This window comes from Phragmites australis, chromosome 10 (genome assembly GCF_958298935.1).
Source record: "Phragmites australis chromosome 10, lpPhrAust1.1, whole genome shotgun sequence".
NCBI lineage: Eukaryota > Viridiplantae > Streptophyta > Magnoliopsida > Poales > Poaceae > Phragmites > Phragmites australis.
This window is the reverse complement of record NC_084930.1, coordinates 9,309,794-9,331,670: the sequence shown is the minus strand read 5'-3', so window position 1 is coordinate 9,331,670 and position 21,877 is coordinate 9,309,794. Positions and strand designations below refer to the sequence as shown.

At 43.0% G+C, this 21,877-nt stretch overlaps 2 protein-coding genes across 4 annotated transcripts; one reads left to right on the top strand and one right to left on the bottom strand.

Annotated features, from left to right (window-relative positions):
* Positions 1-4,375: 4,375 nt before the first annotated feature.
* LOC133883602 (UDP-glycosyltransferase 75C1-like) lies at positions 4,376-7,389 on the bottom strand. The gene is made up of 2 exons (XM_062322978.1): positions 5,874-7,389; positions 4,376-4,498 (listed from the first exon to the last, which is right to left on the bottom strand). Exon 1 carries the CDS (start codon positions 7,327-7,329, stop codon positions 5,902-5,904), a length of 1,428 nt encoding a protein of 475 aa, XP_062178962.1. The 5' UTR covers positions 7,330-7,389; the 3' UTR covers positions 4,376-4,498; positions 5,874-5,901.
* A 4,611-nt stretch (positions 7,390-12,000) lies between these two features.
* On the top strand, positions 12,001-21,592 carry LOC133883500 (3-hydroxyisobutyryl-CoA hydrolase-like protein 3, mitochondrial). 3 transcript variants are annotated; one of them, XM_062322848.1, is made up of 11 exons: positions 12,001-12,323; positions 18,102-18,203; positions 18,343-18,387; positions 18,584-18,636; positions 19,134-19,268; positions 19,368-19,464; positions 20,026-20,155; positions 20,549-20,727; positions 20,867-20,994; positions 21,080-21,181; positions 21,347-21,592. In XM_062322848.1, exons 1-11 carry the CDS (start codon positions 12,068-12,070, stop codon positions 21,443-21,445), a joined length of 1,326 nt encoding a protein of 441 aa, XP_062178832.1. In that variant the 5' UTR covers positions 12,001-12,067; the 3' UTR covers positions 21,446-21,592. The 3 variants fall into 3 exon arrangements, with proteins under 3 accessions (XP_062178832.1, XP_062178831.1, XP_062178830.1); XM_062322847.1 differs by lacking the exon at positions 18,343-18,387 and having other exon boundaries at positions 12,002-12,323; XM_062322846.1 differs by lacking the exon at positions 18,584-18,636 and having other exon boundaries at positions 12,003-12,323; positions 18,343-18,407.
* The last annotated feature ends 285 nt before the right edge of the window (positions 21,593-21,877 follow it).

Below are 21,877 nucleotides of genomic sequence, written 5' to 3'. Positions count from 1 at the left end.
TGGTATTTTAAATATTTTATTGCGATTATGATTTTATTGCTACTAATAATTACTAACGCATTACCTTACCTCCGCTCTTCATTTTGGTACTACTATGCTTGCTCCTTGATAATGTTTTCATCTATTGGGCCCTATCATAATCTTTTTGCTCTATTTCATGTAGATTCTGTTCCGCATGCACTTATTCTTATTTTTCTTTGCTATTCTAATCGAGTAACTATTGTTTGGGTTAGGAGGTCATGCTCCATCATCTACGAGGTCTGCAGACTGCATCTTTCCGTATTGTCTTCCTAATGTCGCGACCTTGAGCTACACGGTTCATGGCCAGTGCATCGTAGCCTGTACCCTTTTGTACTATTTCACTCCAGTGTCTTGCTCTACAAATCAATGACTTCATCGATGTTCCTTGTCATTGTCAGAGGTTATGGTTCCACCGTCAGCGATCTACGGCTACGTCTTTCTATGCCGCCTGGCTGACACTATGACCTCAAGCTACCGGGTCCAAGCCCGGTACAGCTGCCCCTATATCCTCCTCTACCGATGATGTTAGTTGGCAGTGGCCGTATGGCTTGATGGGCTTCTCGTTTTCGTTGCATCTGCCTTGGTCATTCACCATTGGATACGCGGTTCGAGCTCGTCTCACACTTCAACACCTCTACGCTTTGTGACATTCTTGGCATCAACTTCCTTCCACCCGAAACCACACCCATCCCCTTCCACTGTTGCAGAGTAGGCAATGGCGTCAGCCAGTCAAACCGCCAACATATCTACGTCATCCAAGAAGGAGAGAGAATAGATTATTTTTTATGTGAGTGAACACTTATTTGTATCGGGTCTTATCTCCTTTTTTTTCCTTTTGTTTTACACCTATCATATTGAGCTATATTTCTATTTTCTTCTTTTTTCTATTATATTTTACATCAAAAAATTATTTGAATTACAACTTTGATCTCTTAAATGCATACAAGGTACACCGAACTTATGCATTATATAATTATATTGTCTTTTTGCCGGCAGTTGGCTTTATTTTTAATAATGGCTGAGGTGGTAATAGAGAGGCAGTTATAGGGATATTTTGGATTATTTTTTTCATAATGACAGTGGTGAGTAATTTATTTATAGGTATATGGAAAAATCACTTTCTTTTTTCAATGATTAATGTGGTAATTTTTAGGCTTGAGAGTGAAAGAGGAGAATTCTTTTATTGATCAATTACATAGATAATAGATATATTTTAAATTTCGAGACCACACCCGTCAATCCGCGCCTTATATTTCGAAAGAAAAATGGTAGGAGCTGGCAAGTCAAACAACACCTCTTGATTCAACATCTTATCAAATCTATCAATTTCTTCTGTAGTTTCACTTAATCACAGCTGTCATGATCAGTGATTTATCTACAGCTGGGATTTCTGGAATTACTTTGCCGGGGCTACCTGGCTAAAGAAAGAGGTTGAGAAAGATAGACCCGTATTGTTGTTGTCGATCACTTGTTGCTATGTCAATGAAAGATGTAAGAAGTAAATCCTTTGTGGTAAATGTCACATTCAATCGTTGAATCTCCACTGCATGATGCCCCCACCCAGCCCACCCAACTGCTCCCGTCTGAATCTGTCACTGCTCGTACCTGCCATGCTAATCCGGTTTTACTAGGCTATCATTGTAATGCCTTTGCCCTAGCACCACCCAACCGGAGGTCTACCGCCTCCCCGCAAATGGTGCCACTACTGCCTCACCGCCTGCCTCTGCACCTGCCATCACTGTCGGGTCGACTAGTTGCCTCGAGCATTTCTCTAAGACAAGGGAGGACTCCAAAGCATTGTCGGAACTCACCGGAGAAAAACATCTACCTAACCTCGCTGGAGATGGTCACCGGAGATAGAGAAGGGATGAAGGGAGAAGAGATGGAAAAAAAGAGTGTGGAGAGGAGGAGAAATACTTAATTGCAATTTAGGATTCCACTGGATCAATTCTACGTTCAAATGAATTTCCATAGGAAACATGACTTGAGATTGAAATCCTCCAAATATCCTTTGAAAATCTTACAATCCAAAGAGGTTCTAAGTAGCGAAGTTACTTTGTCTGTTTCTTTTGTAAGATGCGCACGCATTTCAAAATTCAAATTTTGCAATCTTTGACTAACAATTTATGATAAAATTTATATCATTAGATTGATATTTTAGAATATTTTATTATGGTTATGATTTTGCTGCTACAAGTAATATAATGTTAGAGAAAATAATGGTCATAGTTTAAATTTCGAGACCAACCTAGTTAAACCGCGCCTTATATTCCAAAAGTGAGGGGGTAGAACCGAATTTGAGAAGGTGAGCCAAACAACAACTCTTGATTCAGCATCTTATCCAATGGATCAGTTTCTTGTGTAGTTTTATTTAATCGCAGCTATCATGATCAGTGACTTGTCTACAGCTTGGATTTTGGAATTACCTTGCCGGGGCTAACCAGCTAAAGAATTGTTAGTCGTTGCCGATCCCTTGTTGCTGAGTCAATGAAAGCTGTAAGAAGTAATTCCTCAATGCATGATAAGTTTTTCACGCTTCCTAAATTTCAACTGAATCAAGTGACGGCGGCCAGTGAGATTTAGGGTTCGGAGAGGGAGTTTTGCGGTTGCCGGTGTGCTTCCTAGGCTTAGAGGGCTACTCGGAGAAGCAAGCTGATCTGGCAAAGGAGGCGGGCACTGGGGTAGAGTGGCGAGGTGAGGCGAGGCAGCAGGGGCGCCACCGACTGCGATTGGCGGACAACTGCCGATGGGCCAGTGCCGGCGATGGGGAGGTAAGAACGCCGGATTAGCACAACGGCAGACGGCGCCAGCTGCAGGAGCGTCACCAAAGATAGGTGGAGGAGGATAATAGGCGGGGGTGAGCTGTCGGAACTGTAGTACGAGCGTGGCTATGGATGAAGGTTGGTGGTTACCTAATTTTTTTAAAAAAAACAGACGTCTGTTTTTTAGCATCCTCCTAAGTTTTCATCTTTGTGGCATGGTTGGCTCAGGTTCATAATTAAATGATCTCTTGAGCATATCTAATAGGAAGTTGCTTCGAGTTGTAGGCTTGTAGCATCACGAGAGAATTGAAAAGTGTCATATGCTGAAGCTATATATTGTACGGTAGTTACTAAGGGTCCGTCAAATTAATTTGAAGCAAGCTGCACCTCCGTTCAAATGCATCTAGCTACACGATCCTAGCTTTAGAATTAGTCTGTCTAGTCATAAATAAGCGATCCTCCATTAAAAATGTAAAGCGTATTTTATTTTAAAAAATAAAATTTCGTAAGTTTTGATCGACAATTAGTTAAATTATGAACATAATTAGTATATAAACTTTATTTTAATAAATTTATAGTTTAAAGTACTTCTAATATGATGTTGTTTTTATAGCAATTGACAAGATATTTGAAGATAAAATAATGGTCATAATTTATTTTTTATGATTTTTTAAATAAAATATGTCTTACATTCTTGGATAGAGGGAGTATTATTTTGGGCATCGATATGGTCTTTAAAACACATCTTTCGCTACTAATTTTTTGTGTAATATGTTTATAGGATATAGCAAAATTATAATATTATGAAACTACTTTTCGAGAAAAATCTACTCGTATCATTTTTAAATACCTAAACTCAATACATGAAGAGTACTCCCTCCATCCAAAAATATAAAGTACGTTTTATTTTGGAAAAGTCAATTTTCATATATTTTTTACCAACAATTAGTCAAGCTATAAGTATGTTTAGTATATAAAAATTGTATAACTATATTCATATTTTAAAATATTTTTCCACTATATATATTTTTTAATAAAATCGGCAGGAGAGCTACTTGTTATATTAAATAAAGAGAGGCCTGATGAGCCAAACATTTTACACCCAAAAAAAAATGATTGGAGAGTCCGAGCTACCTAGCCCACCCCCAAAATCCTAGGGAGATTTTACTATTTACCACTGAATAAATTGTCTGTTCTATAATGTACCATCAGTATGTTAATGACATGTGAGATCTGGAGCGAGGCTTCATCCTAGATTAGCCAAAAGATCCGATTCGAAGACTGCTCTCTATTGTTAAAAATGGTCTGATTTTGCTCATTCCAAATTTTCCTGAGACTAGAAGGAGTATGGACCTGACCCCTTTTCACGGAGTGCGAGATGTGGCTGCTATATTGATTTTGTAGTTTGTAAGTAAAATGGTGAAAATCTAGTTTTGAAGACTAGTCACGATAAAATATACCTTGTATTCTTAGATAGAGGGAGTAATTTATAGCTAAAGTCTAAAAATATTGATCGCACACAACCTAAAATGATGTTTATTTATGAATGAAGGAAGTAATTCAAAAATCTGAAAGAAAAATTGACTTACCGCTTATCATCGCACTTTAGAGCGAAATAGCTTCGGGTCATTCCACTCGAAGTAGTCAAATCCACCGTAAGCTACCTCATCACTATGTGAAGGATCCTAGTGCATCTCTCTCCTACATGGAGTCATCTGTTTGCGGGAGAGATGTCACCTTAGTAAGAATGGTAATTCCAAACGGCATGTTGATAGCTTCGGCATGAATCACTTAAGGTGCGTTTGATTGTAAAAGAGAGAGTGTATCATATAGACTGGCTAAGTGAAAATAGTCTGGGAGAGCCGTATAGTTCTTAAGAAAAGTGTTTGATTGAATGTATGAGTAAATATAATGATGGATATAGTGAACATATGAAGGTGTTTGATTATGTATAATCTGAAACTGATGAATAGATTCTACTAATACTGTAGCTCATATAACCAGCATCCGTCCAATCTGAATATAAATGAAGCTCGATTTAAATGTATTATATAGTCAAGATGACTCATACATGGTGTATCCGTCATACAGATAACCAAATAGACTTATATACAGAAATATATGAGCAAATATAAGTTTCTCTTATATCCAAACTCGGATACAACAAACTAAACAAACACTTAATATGGGTGGTCAATCATTTATGGGACCCCTTCACCTGGTAGCGTTAGACCTCGTGGGCCAATTTTCATAGGTAGCCTCGACATTTTTTTTTTGAAGATGTAACTTGAAACTACTAGTATTGCTTTCGAAACACGGATGTAAGGGCTACCATTTATTAAAAAAGAATAAATGTTTTTATATTAATAGAATAACTACCGAACAAAAATGACAAAGAATAATAGCTAAAAAGATAACAATAAAACATGGCTACAACCAGAAAAATTAGCACCGAAAAAAGAACATGTACATACAATATCATACTCAACATTAGTGACAATATAACTAAGTCTGAGGCATGAAAAGATTATAAAAAAACAGACTGTGAGAGTCGTATAGCTCTTGAGAATAATGTTTAGTTGGCTGCATAAGTGGATGTAATGGCAGATGCAGTGAAACTGTAAAGATGTTTGATTACCTGTATGAGCGAATACAATAATCCTATGACCTGAGACTGACGAGTGGACTCTACTGACGCTGTAACTCATATAACATGCATCTATCCGGTTTGAATATGAGTGAAACTCAATTTAAACGTATTATATAGCCAGAATAACTTATGCAGGTAACCAAACAAACTTATATATAGAAATGTATGAGTGAATATAAATTTCTCGTATGTATATGCAAACTCGGATACAACCCTTAATGTGTGTGGTCAATCATTTATGGGACCCCTTCACCTAGTAACGTTAAACCTTGTGGGCCAATTTTCATATGTATCCTCGACATTTTTTTTAAGATGTAACTTGAAACTACTATTTCTTTCAAAACACGGACATAAGCGCTACCATTTATTAAAAAAGAATAAATGTTTTATATTAATAAAATAACTACTGAACAAAAATGACAAAGAACGCAATATCTTACAATTCACAGAAAGAACACAAGTCAATCTTCAAATTCCATTCCTTGCACCTTCCATGTATACCATAAGATTACGATCGGACGACCCTCCTTTTCCCATAGCGTCTGCGATTACCCGCTTCCACTCCCCCGCCATGTGTCGCACCTCTTTCGCGGCCTTCCCCTCCCCCATCACCTCCTCAATGCGCCGCCTCACCTCGGTCGCGCGCAACACGCCGCCCCTGTCCACCTCGGCTCGCACTCCAACGCGCCACTCACGCTCGAGGAGCAGGGCATTCATGCTCTGGTCCGACAACCGGGGCACCCCTACCATGGGCACTCCGCTCGCCAGGCTCTCCAACACCGAGTTCCACCCACAGTGCGTCACGAAGCATCCCACCGCCGCGTGGGAGAGCACCTGCACCTGGTCGCACCACTCCACCACCATGCCATTCTTGAGTCTGTCATCAATCTCCGCATTGGCTTCTGCGAGCTCCGCCTTGATGTCCTTCCGGACAACGCAGAGGTAGGGCCTTCCGCTCTCTTCGAGGCCAAGAAGCAGCTCGTCCAGCTGCTCCCTCGCCATGGTAGCCAGGCTTCCGAAGGAAACGTACGCCACGGAGTTCGCCGGCTTGCCGTCGAGCCACTCCATGTACTTGGCGTCGTCCTGCTTGAAGAGGCCGGCCTCGTCGCCGGACGGGAGCACCGGGCCGACAGGGAGCACGTCGTGCGCTCCCACTGCGGCGAGCGCGCCCAACTCGAGTTCTTGGCACGTGTTGACGAGGATGGTAGCCTGGGGGATCTCCCGGTCGAGAGTATCGAACAGGTTCCGGAGCGTGGTGAGCGCGCTGTGGAGGGGATCAGAAGGGTCGGTGGACATGGTGATGAAGGTCGGCAGGTCCCCGACCGCCAGAGGCGCCAGGCCTGGGAGCTCCACGACGAACGACGGGTCGCCGCGGTGCTCGTCCACGACGCCGGCGCGGCCGTGGAAGTAGTGGTGGTAGATGGCGAACACAGCCACCGGCTGGATCCAGTAGAGCGCGGACGGGACGCCGCGCTCGCGCGCGATGTCGGCCGCCCACGGGAGCAGAAGCGTGTACACCACGCGGGAGACGGGGCGGCCCCGCGCGGCGAGCGCGTCCACGAGCTCCCCGACGCTGCGCGCGCCCGCGGCGTGGAAGGACGCCATATAGGAGTTGAACGCGCCCGGGTCGCTGCTCCGGACGTACCCGCCCCCGGTGCCGTCGGAGAACGGGAGGAACTCGAGCCTGCCGTCGAAATCGCGCTCGGCGGCGCCGTCCGGGAGCCCCGCCGTCGACGACTTGGCCGGGAACATGCGGGCGTGCGCATCCTCGGTGGTGGAGAACGTGACGAGCGCGTCGGGCGCGGCCGCGAGCAGCCGCCTGGCGAGGCGGAGCGCCGGGGTGATGTGGCCCTGGAAGGGGAAGGTGAGCACCAGGAAGTGCGGCCGCGGCGACATCTCCGACTCGTGTGTGTGGCTAACCCTTTGCTTACCCCCGTGGCCCGAGGTCGCGGCGTGAGAGCATTATATATTGTGATAGCACCACGGTTGGTGTAAGGAAATGATATGAGATCAGATTTTACAGAAAGATTTTTATTTTTTTATATGTGTTATTTATTTTTCTCATATATATTTAATTAAATCGTTAAATTCAGAATGAATAATATGAATCAAAATCTTACAAAAATCTTTCTACGAAGAATCTTATATAATTTTTTCTATGTGAATAACAATGCACGTCCATGAGATCAAGATCAGTTGCGTCCACGGCACATGTCAGGGTGGGCGACAACAATTTTGCGAAGTAGTAGACGTCATCACTGAGCTAAGTGGAGAAGGACAGTCCGACGTTTCTTCCGAGGGCGTGGGCCGGTGAGCAGTGCCCTTTAAATTGATGGTTTGTTATTGAAAAGATCGATGTTTCAATTACAATGTCACTTATATTAATAAAGTATGGATTTATTTGAGTCAGGAGAATAGATAAACAAAGTCCTTTTTTTACAATGAAAAAAAATCAATTTGCTCGCTACGTGGTGTAGGACGGCAGCCTGCAACCGGTCAGTACGTCTCATTCAGATTCAGCTCATCCTGTTGTCTGATTGGGTATTTGAATCGATGAACTGATTGGGCTGGGCTCTGTTGTTAAGATGGTTGAAGCACCTATATTTCAGTTTGACTGTATGGACACTCGTACCATAGTTTCCAGCACATACAGTGAAATAAACGCTCATAAGAGCATGAAGATCTTTGTTCGCTTAATGGAAGCCGACGTGTCAGTACAACTCATTACAATGAAAAATCGTGATAACTATTGAAAGAATCAGCTGAGTTTGATATGAATCACCATAGCTGTTAGAAAACACCGTACATTTCCATGGAGTAACTTTCATAAACTATAAATAACTTATCAAAACTACTACAAAATTATGGATTAAAAAATAGTTGTGATGCACACTAAGTTAGATGTAGCACTATGTAGCTAATGCTTTGTAACACGTCCTTATTATATGAGGTTGTTTTTCCTATGTCATTTCCAGAAACATGCCACATGAAATTCCTAGAGTGTTCTTAGATTTAAATATTGATCTTAGATTTAAATTCCTAAAATGATCTTAGATTTAAATATTGGGAGGCACGTGCAACACGAAATGGCTAGCATGGAACGATCTAGTTTAGACAGACCAGCACGGGCACGGCCCGGCAAGGGTGGAACTATGTGAGGGCCAAGAGGGCCCATGGCCCCTCTCAAAATTGCAAATCCTTAGAGAAATTATTGAACATTTAACTCCACCCGTTCCTAATGCAATTCATCCTTTTTTAAGTGTTGATCCCTTCTTAATCCGTAGTCAAGCTCCGCCACTGCGGCCAGGCATGGCCCCGTTCCTACTCGGTCGCCATGATGCCCGCCTGGCTCTGCCGCGCGGCCACCCTGCCCTGGCCACGCCACCCCACCGTCGTGCTGCCATGCCTTGCCACCCGACCGCCACGCCCCGCCCTGCCCCCGCCCCGCCTCGCCGTGCCCGCTAGGCCAGCCGTGCTGCAACAGTGCCCGAGCCGACCCATCCCGGCATGGTGGCTGACGAGCCGTGCCTCCGGTAGCAGGCCGGTACGACATGACCCGTTAATCTTATCGGACCTGTCGGACCGTGCCTAGACGAGTTCGTGCGGGGTGGGCCTGATAGGCCCATTTGGCCATCTTTGATCACACAGATTGAGAGATGATCTACATATTATGAACAAATAAGATAAAGTTTAATTACCTAATTAAATATGCTTGTCATTTGGGTGGAACGTCACAATCTTCTCCTACCCTTCAGTCTCTTAAGTGGGCAATTGAAGAAGAACAATAGTCCTTCAATGTACATGACACCATCACCATACATATCTATTTAGGGACGGATCTTGGAATAACACATTATGCGCCTTTGTTGTATCATTGATCTCTTATGGAACCTTTTCGCTGCAGCTATGTATAATCTTTATCACAGAGCTCCAGTCTATAACTTAGTCATAGACACCGTCGTTGGCTCATCTAGATCCAATCCTTATATTTGTGGCCTAGTATCTTGGGTAAAAGTGTTATTTATAATATTATTTTTAATGAAAAATGAACAAAGGAGAAAAACAATAGATTTGGATTGTTAGTAAGCAACTAAGTAGATTGGCTTGCTACGTTTTATTCGTTCATACTACAATGCAAATAGAGGTGTAGAGAAAAAAATTATATACAGAGATAATTGAATAGCAGCATAATATACATGTTCGTTGTCTAAAATTATTATTTAATGGGAAACAAATAGCACAATAAAGATTAATAGAAGTATTAGGTCACAAGGATTTTTTGACCGACGATTGGAGTTTTTGGAGGAAGACGCTGGATTTCTCTGATCTCATATGTACTAGGGAATAAATAAGTGGGAATAAATAAGCAAGGTGTAAAGAGAAAAATTATATACAGAGGTAATTGAATAGTAGCACAACACACATGTTCCTTATCCAAAATTATTTTGTAGAAAATAAGTAAGAAGTACTACTTTTAAAAAAATGATGTCGCAAGAATTTTTTAGTCGGCGATTGGAGTTTTCGATGGAAGACGCTGAATTTCTCTAGTTCCACATGTAGAGGGAATAAATGGGTGACTGTCGGAGGGTGAACTCCTTAAGCGGGGATCTGGAGGGACCCCCTTTGAGATTCGACCGGAGGATGATTCTGAATCCGTTTTGTGGGTGAAATAAATAGGCGTAAATGAGATGTAGGTGGAATGAAAAGATCGGATGCAGGAAGTAGTAAATGCTCTAGGGATTTTTAGACAGGTTCGAGCCGTACTGAGCGTAACACCCTACTCCTGTGTGTATGATATAAATACTCTGAGAATGTCTCTATGAGTATCTTCTGGGTTACAAGAATATTTGTCTAAATCTAGAGCTTCGTGCTCCTTGTTCTTCAGTCGATCTAAGCTTCTGTGCTTATCGCCGGTTACCGAGGATTCAATCTGGTCCGAACTGGTCCGAACTAGTCCCTGCTTCTCTGGGGAGCCCGCCTCGCCTTTATACCCGCCGGGGGCGGTAGCGTGCCCAGAAAGGATGGTGCGAGTTTCAAGGCGCCATAAATGGAAAGTAAACATCATGGACTACTGTGCGAGGTGACGGGGAGGGTTGAAAATGTGCCCCCGTCCGGTCTTGTTCGCCATCATACCGTTTTTCAACGAGCGCCGCAGGGAGGGCCCACCGAGCAGCCACTGAGCAGCCTGGTGTGCCCGCCCGGTCAGATCAAGCCTGACACAGCAGGGCGGCAGGCGGGGCGCCTTGGGCCTCGCGATGTTATCCCGAGGCGCGCCGGATGACGCGCGATATGACCCGTGCATTAAATGTCCCCACGCCTCCCTGCCAGTCCGTGGCAGGAACTGACAGCAGGCGTGAGGGGGAACAGTTGGAAGTGACAGGCTACACGCCCTCTTAAATGCAGCATCGGACCTCTCATTAGCTGACATCTCACCGCTGGACTTCTGTGGGGACCACCGGCGAAGGACTTCTCAGGCACTCAGGGAACCGAGTGCTCGGGGGCCACTGTTCGCCGCCCCGATCACTCTCTCCCGGATATGCCCTTTTTTGGTCCTCGGGGAACCGAGTGCTTGGAGGCCACTGTTCACGACCCTGAGCACTCTCTTCCGGAACTAGCTGTTCGGGTCCTCAGGGAACCGAGTGCTCGGGGGCCACTATTCATAGCCCCGAGCACTCTCTCCCGGAACTGACTTCCCTTAGGTCCTCGGGGGGACTCGGGTGCTCGGGGGCCACTATTCGCGGCCCTAAGCACTCTCTTCCCAGTAGTTGGCTTTTCTTGTCGTCGAGGGACTTGAGTGCTCGGGGGCCGCTGCTCGCAGCCCCGAGCACTCTCTTCCCGATACTTGGTCTTCTCGGGTCATCGAGGAACTCGGGTACTCGGGGATCACTGTTTATGGCCCCGAGCACTCCCTCCCGGAACTTGGTCTTCTCGTACCTCGGGAAGAACCCCCGCAGGAGGGCGCCACGTGGCACTCTGCTTGTTCTGGCCTCGGGACTCGGGGACCCCTAGTTCCTGTGTCACCGACAGCGACATATTTTATTATTATTTAAATAGAATAAATATATTTCTTTGTTAAATATCTAGGAAAAGAGGTATCGTGTTATACAGTGCCTGGCGTGGTAATACAGTGCCGCTACAGTACTTCCGCCTGTTAGTAACAGTGAGGAAGAGGCATGAGACGTAGATCTTGCTCGGATAAGTAAATTTTATAGATTTCAGTTTTATAAAAAAAAATTATATATTTTTTAATCTAACTGTTAGATTAGAGGATGTGTAACTGAATCAAAATCTAACTGATATCTTTCGTAGAAATTTTTTATAGAATTTACTTTCTTTACAACGGAGTAATATATAGATAGTTAGATAAAGATATATATATATATATATATATATATATATATATATATATATATATAAATATATATTCACTATTTTTTCTCATCCAATTAAATCAGTTCAGCTAATCTACAATTCTTTCAACGTTGAGCCATTCCGTTCCGAATTCCAAACAAATCGGCGAACGAACTCATCAGTGCTTCAACTTACTACCTCTGAAAAGGAATACAATAATCAGCCCTCCCGTTCCCAGGTTCCTGTCACCTGCCTCGCGTTGCCGTCAGTCCATAACATCACTATGCGAGCTCTCCTCTCCCGCATCCACCCTCCCGCGGCCATCTCCACCACATCCTTCCTTGCCTCCGCCTCTTTCGCTGCCGCCTCCTCCAAAACCCTAGCTCCGAGCCCCAGCCTCGTCCCGCTCCGCCTCGTCCGCCGCTTCGCCGCGATGGCCGCCACCGCCGCGGAGGAGCTCGTGAAGGGCAGCGTCTTCCCCAACGGCGTCGCCGTCATCACGCTCGACCGCCCCAAGGCCCTCAACGCCATGAACCTCGGTGAGGATCGCCCTCCCCCATCTCTTTAACCTGCCCGATTGGGTGCGCCTCGAGGTGTGGTTTGAGTCGGGACACCTAGATTTGGCGGAGATTCCAACGAATTGGGATCGTTGTCGTGATTTGGGTCCTACGTTATGCGATCCATGCTACTTTGGTAAGTTGCGAAGCGATAGGTGAAATTTGTGTTGTGCGGTCGGTGAAGTCGCACTTGAACCTTTGAAGCACCTGTTCAACTAGTGTAGGGTACGAGATTTTAGTTGAGTTGTACGTCCGAAGTAGTGTTTAGTAACCGGACAACAGAAAAGAGTAAAAAAAAAGTTACTAAATAGCAGAGAGCTAAGTGAAGCTCGAGATTGGCGTGCTACTCTGGTCAAAAGTTATGTTAAATTCTTCATGTGTTCCCAAGTTCTATTTATGTTATTGAGAATCTAGTTGGACTAAGGGCTGTTTGTTTTTTATTATGATTTCAGATTCTGATTTTAAAATCAGAATAAAAAACAAACAGGTTGATTCTACAATCCAGATTCCACAATCTGAAGGTAGATTATAGAATAATCCATAATTCAGAGAAATATTGCTTCTGGATTGTGAATTGTGACGCATATTTACCCACTATTACTATTACAAATATAACATTTCGCTTTTTCTTTCTCCCTTCACTCTCTTCCTGCTCTCTTCCTCTTGATGCCGATCCAAGCTCCCGCCAACCTGAGTTGAAGTTGGGCTCACCAAGGTGGGGAGGTGGTGGATCCGGCCAGAGTCGGAGGAATGTCGGCAGCGGGGTGCCGGATTTTGGGGTGGCACCGGTGGGGAGCAGAAGTGAGTGACGACGGGCTCGGTGGCGGTGGAATTGGATGTGGCCGGTGTAGCCGAGACAACAATGTTGCCCAAGGACGGCAACGCGGTCGCGGCGTTGCGGCAGCGCGCAGTGAAGAGCCTCTCGGCGATGTGGCTGCCTCCAGATCTGTCTCCACCATAGGAAGAGGAGCGAGGAGAAGACGGGGAGCGGAAGAGTGAAAAGCCCGAGCTGCGTCATGATGCGGTGGTGTGGCAATCTGGTGGGTGAAATCGGTAGGGGAGTTGGAGAGGAGTAGGATGAGGTCATCAACATTGCAAGAGATGGCCGGAGCCGTGGCAATCGGTGGCGACGGTGGTGCTACGTGGAGAGCGAGTCTGTAGGGGAGGGGATGTAACACCTGATTTTAAGACTAAATCGAATGTATACTATATATATATATGCCACTATCAGTTTACACATACATATAGCGATGTCACTAGTAGAAAACAAACACAATGTTCATTATTACAATGTTATTTATTACAAAATGACAACATGTGTCTAAAGAAAATTACATAGCAGCGGAAAAGAAACACAGCGCAGTGCCCACTCCACAGGCAGTCGACTGGAAGCTGCACAAGTCTAGAACTCTGCACTATCCTCAGGATATACCTCAAAAGCTTCATCTTCTGAAAAGCAAGCGTGAGTATTTTCAGTACTCAGCAAGTGGGGGAAAGTATGACATGAAGCCTTAAACCAAAATTTTCTATCCTCTAGGGTTTAATTTGCATAAAAGCCAATTTTAGATTAAGGTTACAGAAAGCAGTTTTTCAAAAGGAAAGAAGTGTAAATAATCTCCCGTAACCTTCGAGAATTCAACAATTTCTTTACCACGATAAACATGAGCACGGCTGAATATTCAGTTTGACATTGCAGATTTTGTACACTTTACCCACGAGTCGTGACCAACTCTTTTGCCGGTACCCATCGGTACCTTACACACTTCCGAGATGTGCTTCAAGAAATCACTGCGAGGCTTTTTCAAAGAGTCTTCCAGCATGCACTTGCACACTGAGGTTTCGCCGTCGTACATAAATAGAGTAACCCTCCACCCTAGAATCCTCCTCTTGTGCCAGGTAGAATCGGGAAGTATTCCTTCCTTCTCTACACATCCATTTGGCTCATACACCACTGGGAGAACATCTAGTTACTTAGCCAAGCCGTACTATATAGATCTCGTGGTTGTACTGTTGTCATGGGTGGTCGCTCCACAAACCGGTTCTTAATATGGTCTGGGCAAGACCGCCAACTAACCAACAAAGGTAATCACCAGAATATCCATCCATAGTTAACCATGCTTGGAACACATCAACAGGCACACACTGAGATCCCCTTCTTGCCCAAACCCTAGATTCCTTGTTACTAAATCCCTTAACAATATCAATTATCATATCCTACTTCTTATCTCAACTTTTAATTCTAAAGCTCATGATTCATCACCTATATACATGTTCATCTAAAAGCATGGCTAAGCAGTATACTCATGTTATTGAATAAACATCTACAGATGAAAACTACACATGTTGCTAGTGTTTGCTTAACTACCCCATTTCACCACAAAAACAGCATGCATGTTTTGTAAAACTGACTTTAATTGAAAACTAGGCTCATAATATGATCAAGACACTTGCCTTAGTCAAGGTGATGTACGATTCCTCCAAAGTCTTCTTGGAGATTTCCAAACTGCTCTTGAATTGATTCGTCTTCATGAGCACACAATCAAACATAAGAACAATACACCAAACAATAAGAAAACTCGGTAAAAACCCTATAAAAAGATTCTACACGTCGCTATGAGAATTTGAGTGCAAAAATTGCTAAAAACGAAGCTACGAGCAAAGTTACAAGCATTTGAAGTTCTAGGGGTCTTCCTGCAACACTACCAAAATTCCGGGAATTATAACATTATTCTTCTATTGACAAGTCTACGGAAAAGGTCTACAGACACATGGACCATGGCTAGAGGGTTGGTCTACAGGTCCACGGTGGACCAGAGGCGCCGACAACGGCTTTGGCGGTGGAGGGTGGCCGGAGATGGCCGGATTGGGGCTCCGGTGGTCGGGGTTCTCCGTCGAGCGGCAGAAAAGGGAGAGGAAGGGCTAGTGATCTCGCCTCGAGCGATGTTGGGGTTGGAACGGCAGTCAGGCGGTGAGGATGACAGCGGTGGTGGTAGGAGTGACGCCGAGGAGGGGGCTCCGGTGGACGAACGACGACGAAACCGCATGGGGCAGCCTCTGGAGTTTCCTACGAAGCCGAAAGGGCAGTCAGCGTGGTCGAATACGGCACGACATCACGAAATAGCGGTGGCGGTGCACTACTCACCAGAGAACGACGGCGGCAAACCGAATGAGGAGAAGAGGCGGGAATGGATGGACGGGCTGCACAAAAGGGCGGCGAACTCGGTGGTGTAGAATTTATAGGGGGAAAGGGAGAGAGAGGGGCACATGGCCCGGTCGGACTTCAATGCTGGAGTTAAATCCGTGCGTCCGGAAATAGAAATGGGTGACCTTTTCGCGCGATTGAACAGGGGAAAGGGAAGGGAGAGGGCGTGTGTGCGCGGTGCTCGAGCAGGGAGGCGGCTTCGATTGACAACGGCAGCGGCGACGGCGTGGGAGCAGGGAGGCGAGCGGCCGAAGGAGGAAGACGAGCTGTGGCGACTTGGCTCGACTCAGCCAGTTTGGGCCGAGCCCAAACCGAGAGGGAGAGGGGAGGGTGAATGGGCTTCGGCCCAGGCAAAAAATTGGAGCAGACCGAAAAAAAAGAAAAAAAACGGCCCGAACGGATGGAGGAAAAAAGAAAGAGACAGGAAGAGGGTTTTGGGTCAGGTTTTGAAGGAGTTTTGGCCCGGGTTGAGTTTCTTTTATTTCTCTTTTCTATTTCTATTTCTATTTCGAATCTAAACCGAATCAAACAAATTTTTAAAACACTTTTCACCCAAAATTTCAGAGGGAGAAAAAGGGGCCTACTGCAACTACAGAGCCATCATGAATGCAACAAAACAAAATATAACCTAAGCTATTTCATTTGTTTTAGAAAATATTATTTTGTTCCTATGCTAATGGTGAAGCTATCAACTAATTTGTTTGTAAAATTTTAATACTTGACAAAGCTAAAAGTTAGGGTGTTACAGGGGGAGAGAGAAGGGATATTATAATAATCTGGTGCTGTTTGTTTTATATTGTACAATCTAGATTCTAACAATCTAGATTTTAGATTGTGAGAATCATAATCTGAATTGTTAGAACCACAATAAAAGACAAACAGACCCTAAGACCAGGATGGCATTATCACGATAATGCTATCGTATATTCACCTGAGAATTTGAAAATTGACAGTCTATGTCAAATTTGAGGCTGGCATTGATTGTGAATTCCTGTTCTGAATCTTGCAATCTTGTAGGATTCCTGTGAGAATTGTGTTATGTCCTGCAAAACTCTTGCATTCCAATCAGGCATAAATTGTGTGCTCAAAGTGCATTATGCTATACAACTATAGATAGTTGTAATGTTCTTTCGTTTGGCTGAAAGGCTATTGCATATATGAATATGAACAAAGAAAACATAATTTTAAGTTTTTAACTAGCATCCCTAGTTTGTTAGGGTCTCTTTGGCAATGGAAAAATGCAGGAATAGGAAAATCAAGTGCAAAACAGAGGATTGAGAAACAAAAGAAAACTGTAAAAATGACCCATTTGGATGGAGCGCGGGAAAAAAACACATGAATTAGGTGAGAGTGATAGACTCAAAGGAATTTTCCATGAGGTTGGACCTCATGCTAGGAATCACTGTAAAAATGACCCATTTGGATGGAGCGCGGGAAAAAAACACATGAATTAGGTGAGAGTGATAGACTCAAAGGAATTTTCCATGAGGTTGGACCTCATGCTAGGAATCCTCCAAAATTCATATGGATCAAGTCATTCCATAGAGTTTCATGGGATTTTGGGAAGTCCAATCCCTTGTTCTGAAGGGCTTGATAGGAATTAAATCCTCCAAAATTCCTACATTTTTCCTCCATTCCAAAGGAGGCCTTAATCAACCATGACATTTTTTATGTCATTAAGTAAACTTAACCTTGACATGAGTTTATGTACGCCAGCTAAGTACAATGACATTAGCTCCCTTACACATGTATAAGAAATAAACTGGTATCTTACGAAAGTTTGAAGTTCTGTCTAATTGTCTTACTGGAACTAAAAATTTGTTGATTGTAATGGTCAGAATAATGACAAAATATATTTGCTGGATTAACTCCTTTCTGGACATGCTCTGCAGTACAAAGTTAACAAAAAGGCAAACCACATCTGCAAGAGTCAATGCAGTAGATATGAAGGTTGTCACGCCCATGAGGAAGGGACCAGATGGGATACAAATGGGATGTTGCCAGCTTTTATTTGATCGGTTTCTTGCCTGTGTTGGTAACTGACGCCGATGAGGCGCCAAAGGAAGCAACGGGATGAGGGGTGGAGAATAGAGATGAGAAACAAATTAATTCTTCCTTGATCTTAGACGAACGCCGCTGCTCTACTTATAAAGAGCTAGAGTTGGCCCTAACAATCTTAACTAACCAATCTTTATCTCTACTTGAATGCTAACTGAATCTTAACAAGCCTAACAAACCAGACTAGCTAACCGAATGCTTGGAGATAAAGGATCATGCCTGATCCTGAGCTGGTGCGTCTTGGCCCAGTGCCGGTGCCATCGCTTCTGTGGTCCTCCTCCCACGGTACTGACGGCGGCACAGAGGTGGAGCACATGATTTAGTGGCCACTTAGAGTTACATTCAAAGCATGTGTACAGCCATACTAGTTGTTGATAATACAAATTCTGATGACATGTCCTGTTACTCCTGTATATATCCTTTTTACAACTTTCTCCCCTTATATTTTATTATTACTTATTGGGCTCCACTCACATATTTTGTATCGCACATGATTGCAGAAATGGACCTTAGATACAAGGCACTTCTCGATGAATGGGAAACAAATCCAAGTGTCAAGTGTATTCTTGTGGAAAGCAGCTCTCCCCGTGCCTTCTCAGCTGGTGATTAATCTTTATTTTCTTTTTACTTTTTTAATGAGCTCGCTAGCCTGCTAGGCAATAGATGTCGAACATGGTGTTTTTGCCTTTTCATTTCCGGAGCACTGGATATGTTTTCAAATATGATTCATGGCCAATGCAGGGATGGATATTAAAGGTGTTGCCGCGGAAATACAAAAAGAAAAAAACACACCACTTGTGCAAAAGGTCTTTACTGTTTTCATGTGTGTGTTTGATCTGATTTTACTCTGAGAACTGATAGTTGTTTTATTTCTTCTTTTATTTCAAAAGTTTATGTCACAATGCTTTATGTTATTTGTTGTAGTTTTGCTCAGACTTGCACAGATAGTGAGATAGTAACTAGTGCTTAGTGTAAACTGCAGGTGGGGATGTGAAGAGACTTGCTAATGATTGCACAATGCCAGAGATAATAGAGGTCTAACTATAGCATGATAATGCCTTCCTGGACATAGCTTGACATCGATAATTCAAAGCGTTTTGGTGATTTGGGCATTTTTGCTACCATCTCAAAGCTTTATAAGGCCCTATTTCTTTCTGAGAAGTTGTCTGTAGAATGTTGGAATTGAAATTGCGACTTTAGTCTGAAGGGACAACTGAATAAAGTTAGAATTTAAATTTCACAACCAACTTCAAAGAAATGTGATATGACTGTAATTGTGCAATGATATGAAATTTTAGTTTTAATTTTTATTCATGGATACATCCAGACATTGATTGAGATTCGATTTAGAATTGAATTTTAACCATTAATTCTAATAATACCCTAATCAACCAACTTCAAAGCATTCCTTTTTTTTGTGTTCCTTGTGTTTCTTTATACTTGTTGCATTGATGACTGAAAGTAGTTGACTGTGTTTGTCCAAAATAATCTTATCACTTACATGACTAACAAATACACTAATCCCTTTTCAGGTCTTCACAGCAGAGTACTCGTTGATTTGTAAGATACATGAGTATGCTAAACCTTATATATGCTTGATGGATGGTGTGACCATGGGATTTGGAATTGGACTATCAGGACATGGTCGCTACCGCATTATTACTGAGGCAAACTTTTGTAACTCGACTTTATATTTGTTTTAATTAATTTAATTTTCTATGTTTTAGTTCTGAAGATTCATCTTGCTTAATGTGTTATTATCACAGAGGACACTCCTGGCCATGCCAGAAAATGGTATTGGCCTGTTCCCAGATGTTGGCTTTGCTTACATTGGTGCAAAAGCCCCAGGAGGGGGTGCAGTTGGTATGTTCCTTGTATTTCTTTTCCTTGCTGCTATAGTTCATAGAATAATGTCTTCTGCTGCTGATTTTCCCATCAATATATCCTTTTCTGATATGAAAGCATAAAATACATATTATTTAGCCTTTGATATCATCCCTTTCTTCCTCATGCATTCCTTGTATGTATCTTGATCTTTTCGCCACTTTACTTTGTTTGCTCTCTGCTGTTATTGTTTTCGCTCTGAATTTGTTCTGAGACAACCACTTTTTGGAGAGCATAGTTAAGTCAAGATTTAGTGGAAATGTTCCGGGTAGGAAAGTGTCCTGCAGTCTAAACTCTGAATCTTGCATGTTATGCTATTTATGTTTGATCATGTTTAATATGAAATCATTAATTATTATTTTTTCTCTCTGAATGATATTTCTTTCTACTAGTACTATGAGTTATGGCATTGTTGTGGCTTTCTCTACTCTTCCAAATTATGAATTAAGCTACCTGTTTCCCAACGGGTACGATTGTTTATATCAGATAGTGGACATTTCTATTTTCTTCCACATCATAAACCGTTTTTGCTTCTTTCAGGAACTTACCTAGGGATAACAGGAAAAAGGATATCATCGCCTGCTGATGCTCTGTTCATAGGTCTTGGAACTCACTATGTACCTTCTGGAAACTTGGGGTCACTCAAGGAATCCCTCTTGAGTGCTAACTTGTATGTTCCTGGAATCCCTCTTGAGTGCTAACTTGTATGTTCCTAATCATTACTTGGTGATTGCATACTAAATAGTATCAAAATTAATATACGATGTTGGTAACTCTTCTGTTTTTTTCTATTTCCTTGTCCAAGTATATTATAGCTTATCTTTCATGACTAGGGATGCAACTTGCAAGTGAGTACCCAATGTGTAGTTCTGGGTCACTACTTAGTTCATTTTTTCCCTTTACTTAATTAGGTGGGGGTGAATCTCTAGTTCATTTTTTTGAGTTTTGAGTCGACCCAATGACCCAAAAAATACAAAACTTGCATCCCTATTCATGACGTAATAACTGCTTGTTTGCACATCCTTGTGATGGTACCTTGACATTTCATGTTCTTTTCTTGCAGCACCGATGACCCTCATAGAGATGTCGAGTCAGTACTGACAGGATACAGGAAAGAACCAGAGTCAGAACCCCAACTAGAAAAGCTCTTACCACATATTATTTCTTCTTTCAGTCCCGATAAATCAGCTGCTGAATCTGTGGAAGAGCTAAAGAAGTGTAGTCAAAGTGGTGATGCTGCAGGTAGCCTGCTATGAATCATCCCATTTTAATGCACATTTTATTTGAAGTTGTCCCTTTTTTCTGCGTGTTATTTAAGAATTAGATATTATGCTGACTAGAGAACTATATTTACGCGCCTACGTTCCTTTGGTGGCTGCAGTGGCAGAATGGGCCAATGATGCTTTAGCAGGAATTAAGAAAGGCGCTCCATTTTCTCTTTGTTTAACGCAGAAGCATTTCTCTCGAGTTGCATCAGCTTATGGGAATAATGAACACCATCTATCTAAGGTATGAATCTAGTATCTTGTGCAACTGAACATTTTTACTCAACATTTCTCTACATATTGCTAATTCCAGTGTTTGGTGCACTCAGTTGGCTGGTGTTATGAAAGCAGAATATCGCATTGCCTTGAGATCATCAGTTCGAAACGATTTTATTGAAGGTGTACGTGCTGTTTTAGTTGACAAGGACCAGGCAAGTTATCCATATGACCTTTTCTTATATTGTTTTGTCCAGAAGGATTTAGTACTCACTAGACTGGGGAAGGTTATGCAAATCATGTGGTGGCGCATTTGTTCAGTAATAGATTAAATTAAAAGGAATCTAGATTGCTGATTGAATTTTCTTGTCACCTCGCAGAATCCGAAGTGGAATCCACCCACTCTGGAAGATGTAAACATGGGTGAGGTTGAATCAGTTTTCGAGCCATTAGTTGCCGAGGCTGAATTGAGTGTGTGAGTTTTCCATGGCAACATGTAGCATTATGGTTATCTCAATATATGATTTCGTAATAATAAACTACAAACATAAATACAATGTCCCTGGAGCGAATACTCATTTTTATCAGAAACTAATTGAAGTAAAACTATTTGATTTGGCGATCTATTTGATAGAAAGTGCTCATAAGAATCTAGCCTGCCCTTCTCCCTCCATTGCGTTCCTGTGTGCCACTCTGAATGGATATTCCAGCCTTGGTACCAGGACCATGACTCGGCAAAATGTTCTAGAAGTGCTTGCCACTGGGCAGCACCTCATAATCATGTATGTCATTTGCTGAGGTGTGTAAGGAAACTGGGATACAAAAACCATGGTTTAACCAGCAGATTGTAGGGCATATGTAGTACAAGCGTGCACTGACGTGCATAGATATTACCTGGGCAGTACGGCATC

What these genes read in the sequence shown, in the direction of transcription:
- LOC133883602 (XM_062322978.1), bottom strand. Translation starts at nt 7,329, where the DNA reads ATGTCGCCGCGGCCGCACTTCCTGGTGCTCACCTTCCCCTTCCAGGGC.
- LOC133883500 (XM_062322848.1), top strand. Translation starts at nt 12,068, where the DNA reads ATGCGAGCTCTCCTCTCCCGCATCCACCCTCCCGCGGCCATCTCCACC. An exon ending in CCCAGGAGGGGGTGCAGTTG is followed by an intron (nt 19,465 to 20,025) that starts GTATGTTCCTTG and finishes TGCTTCTTTCAG; the next exon opens with GAACTTACCTAGGGATAACA. An exon ending in TTTTAGTTGACAAGGACCAG is followed by an intron (nt 21,182 to 21,346) that starts GCAAGTTATCCA and finishes GTCACCTCGCAG; the next exon opens with AATCCGAAGTGGAATCCACC.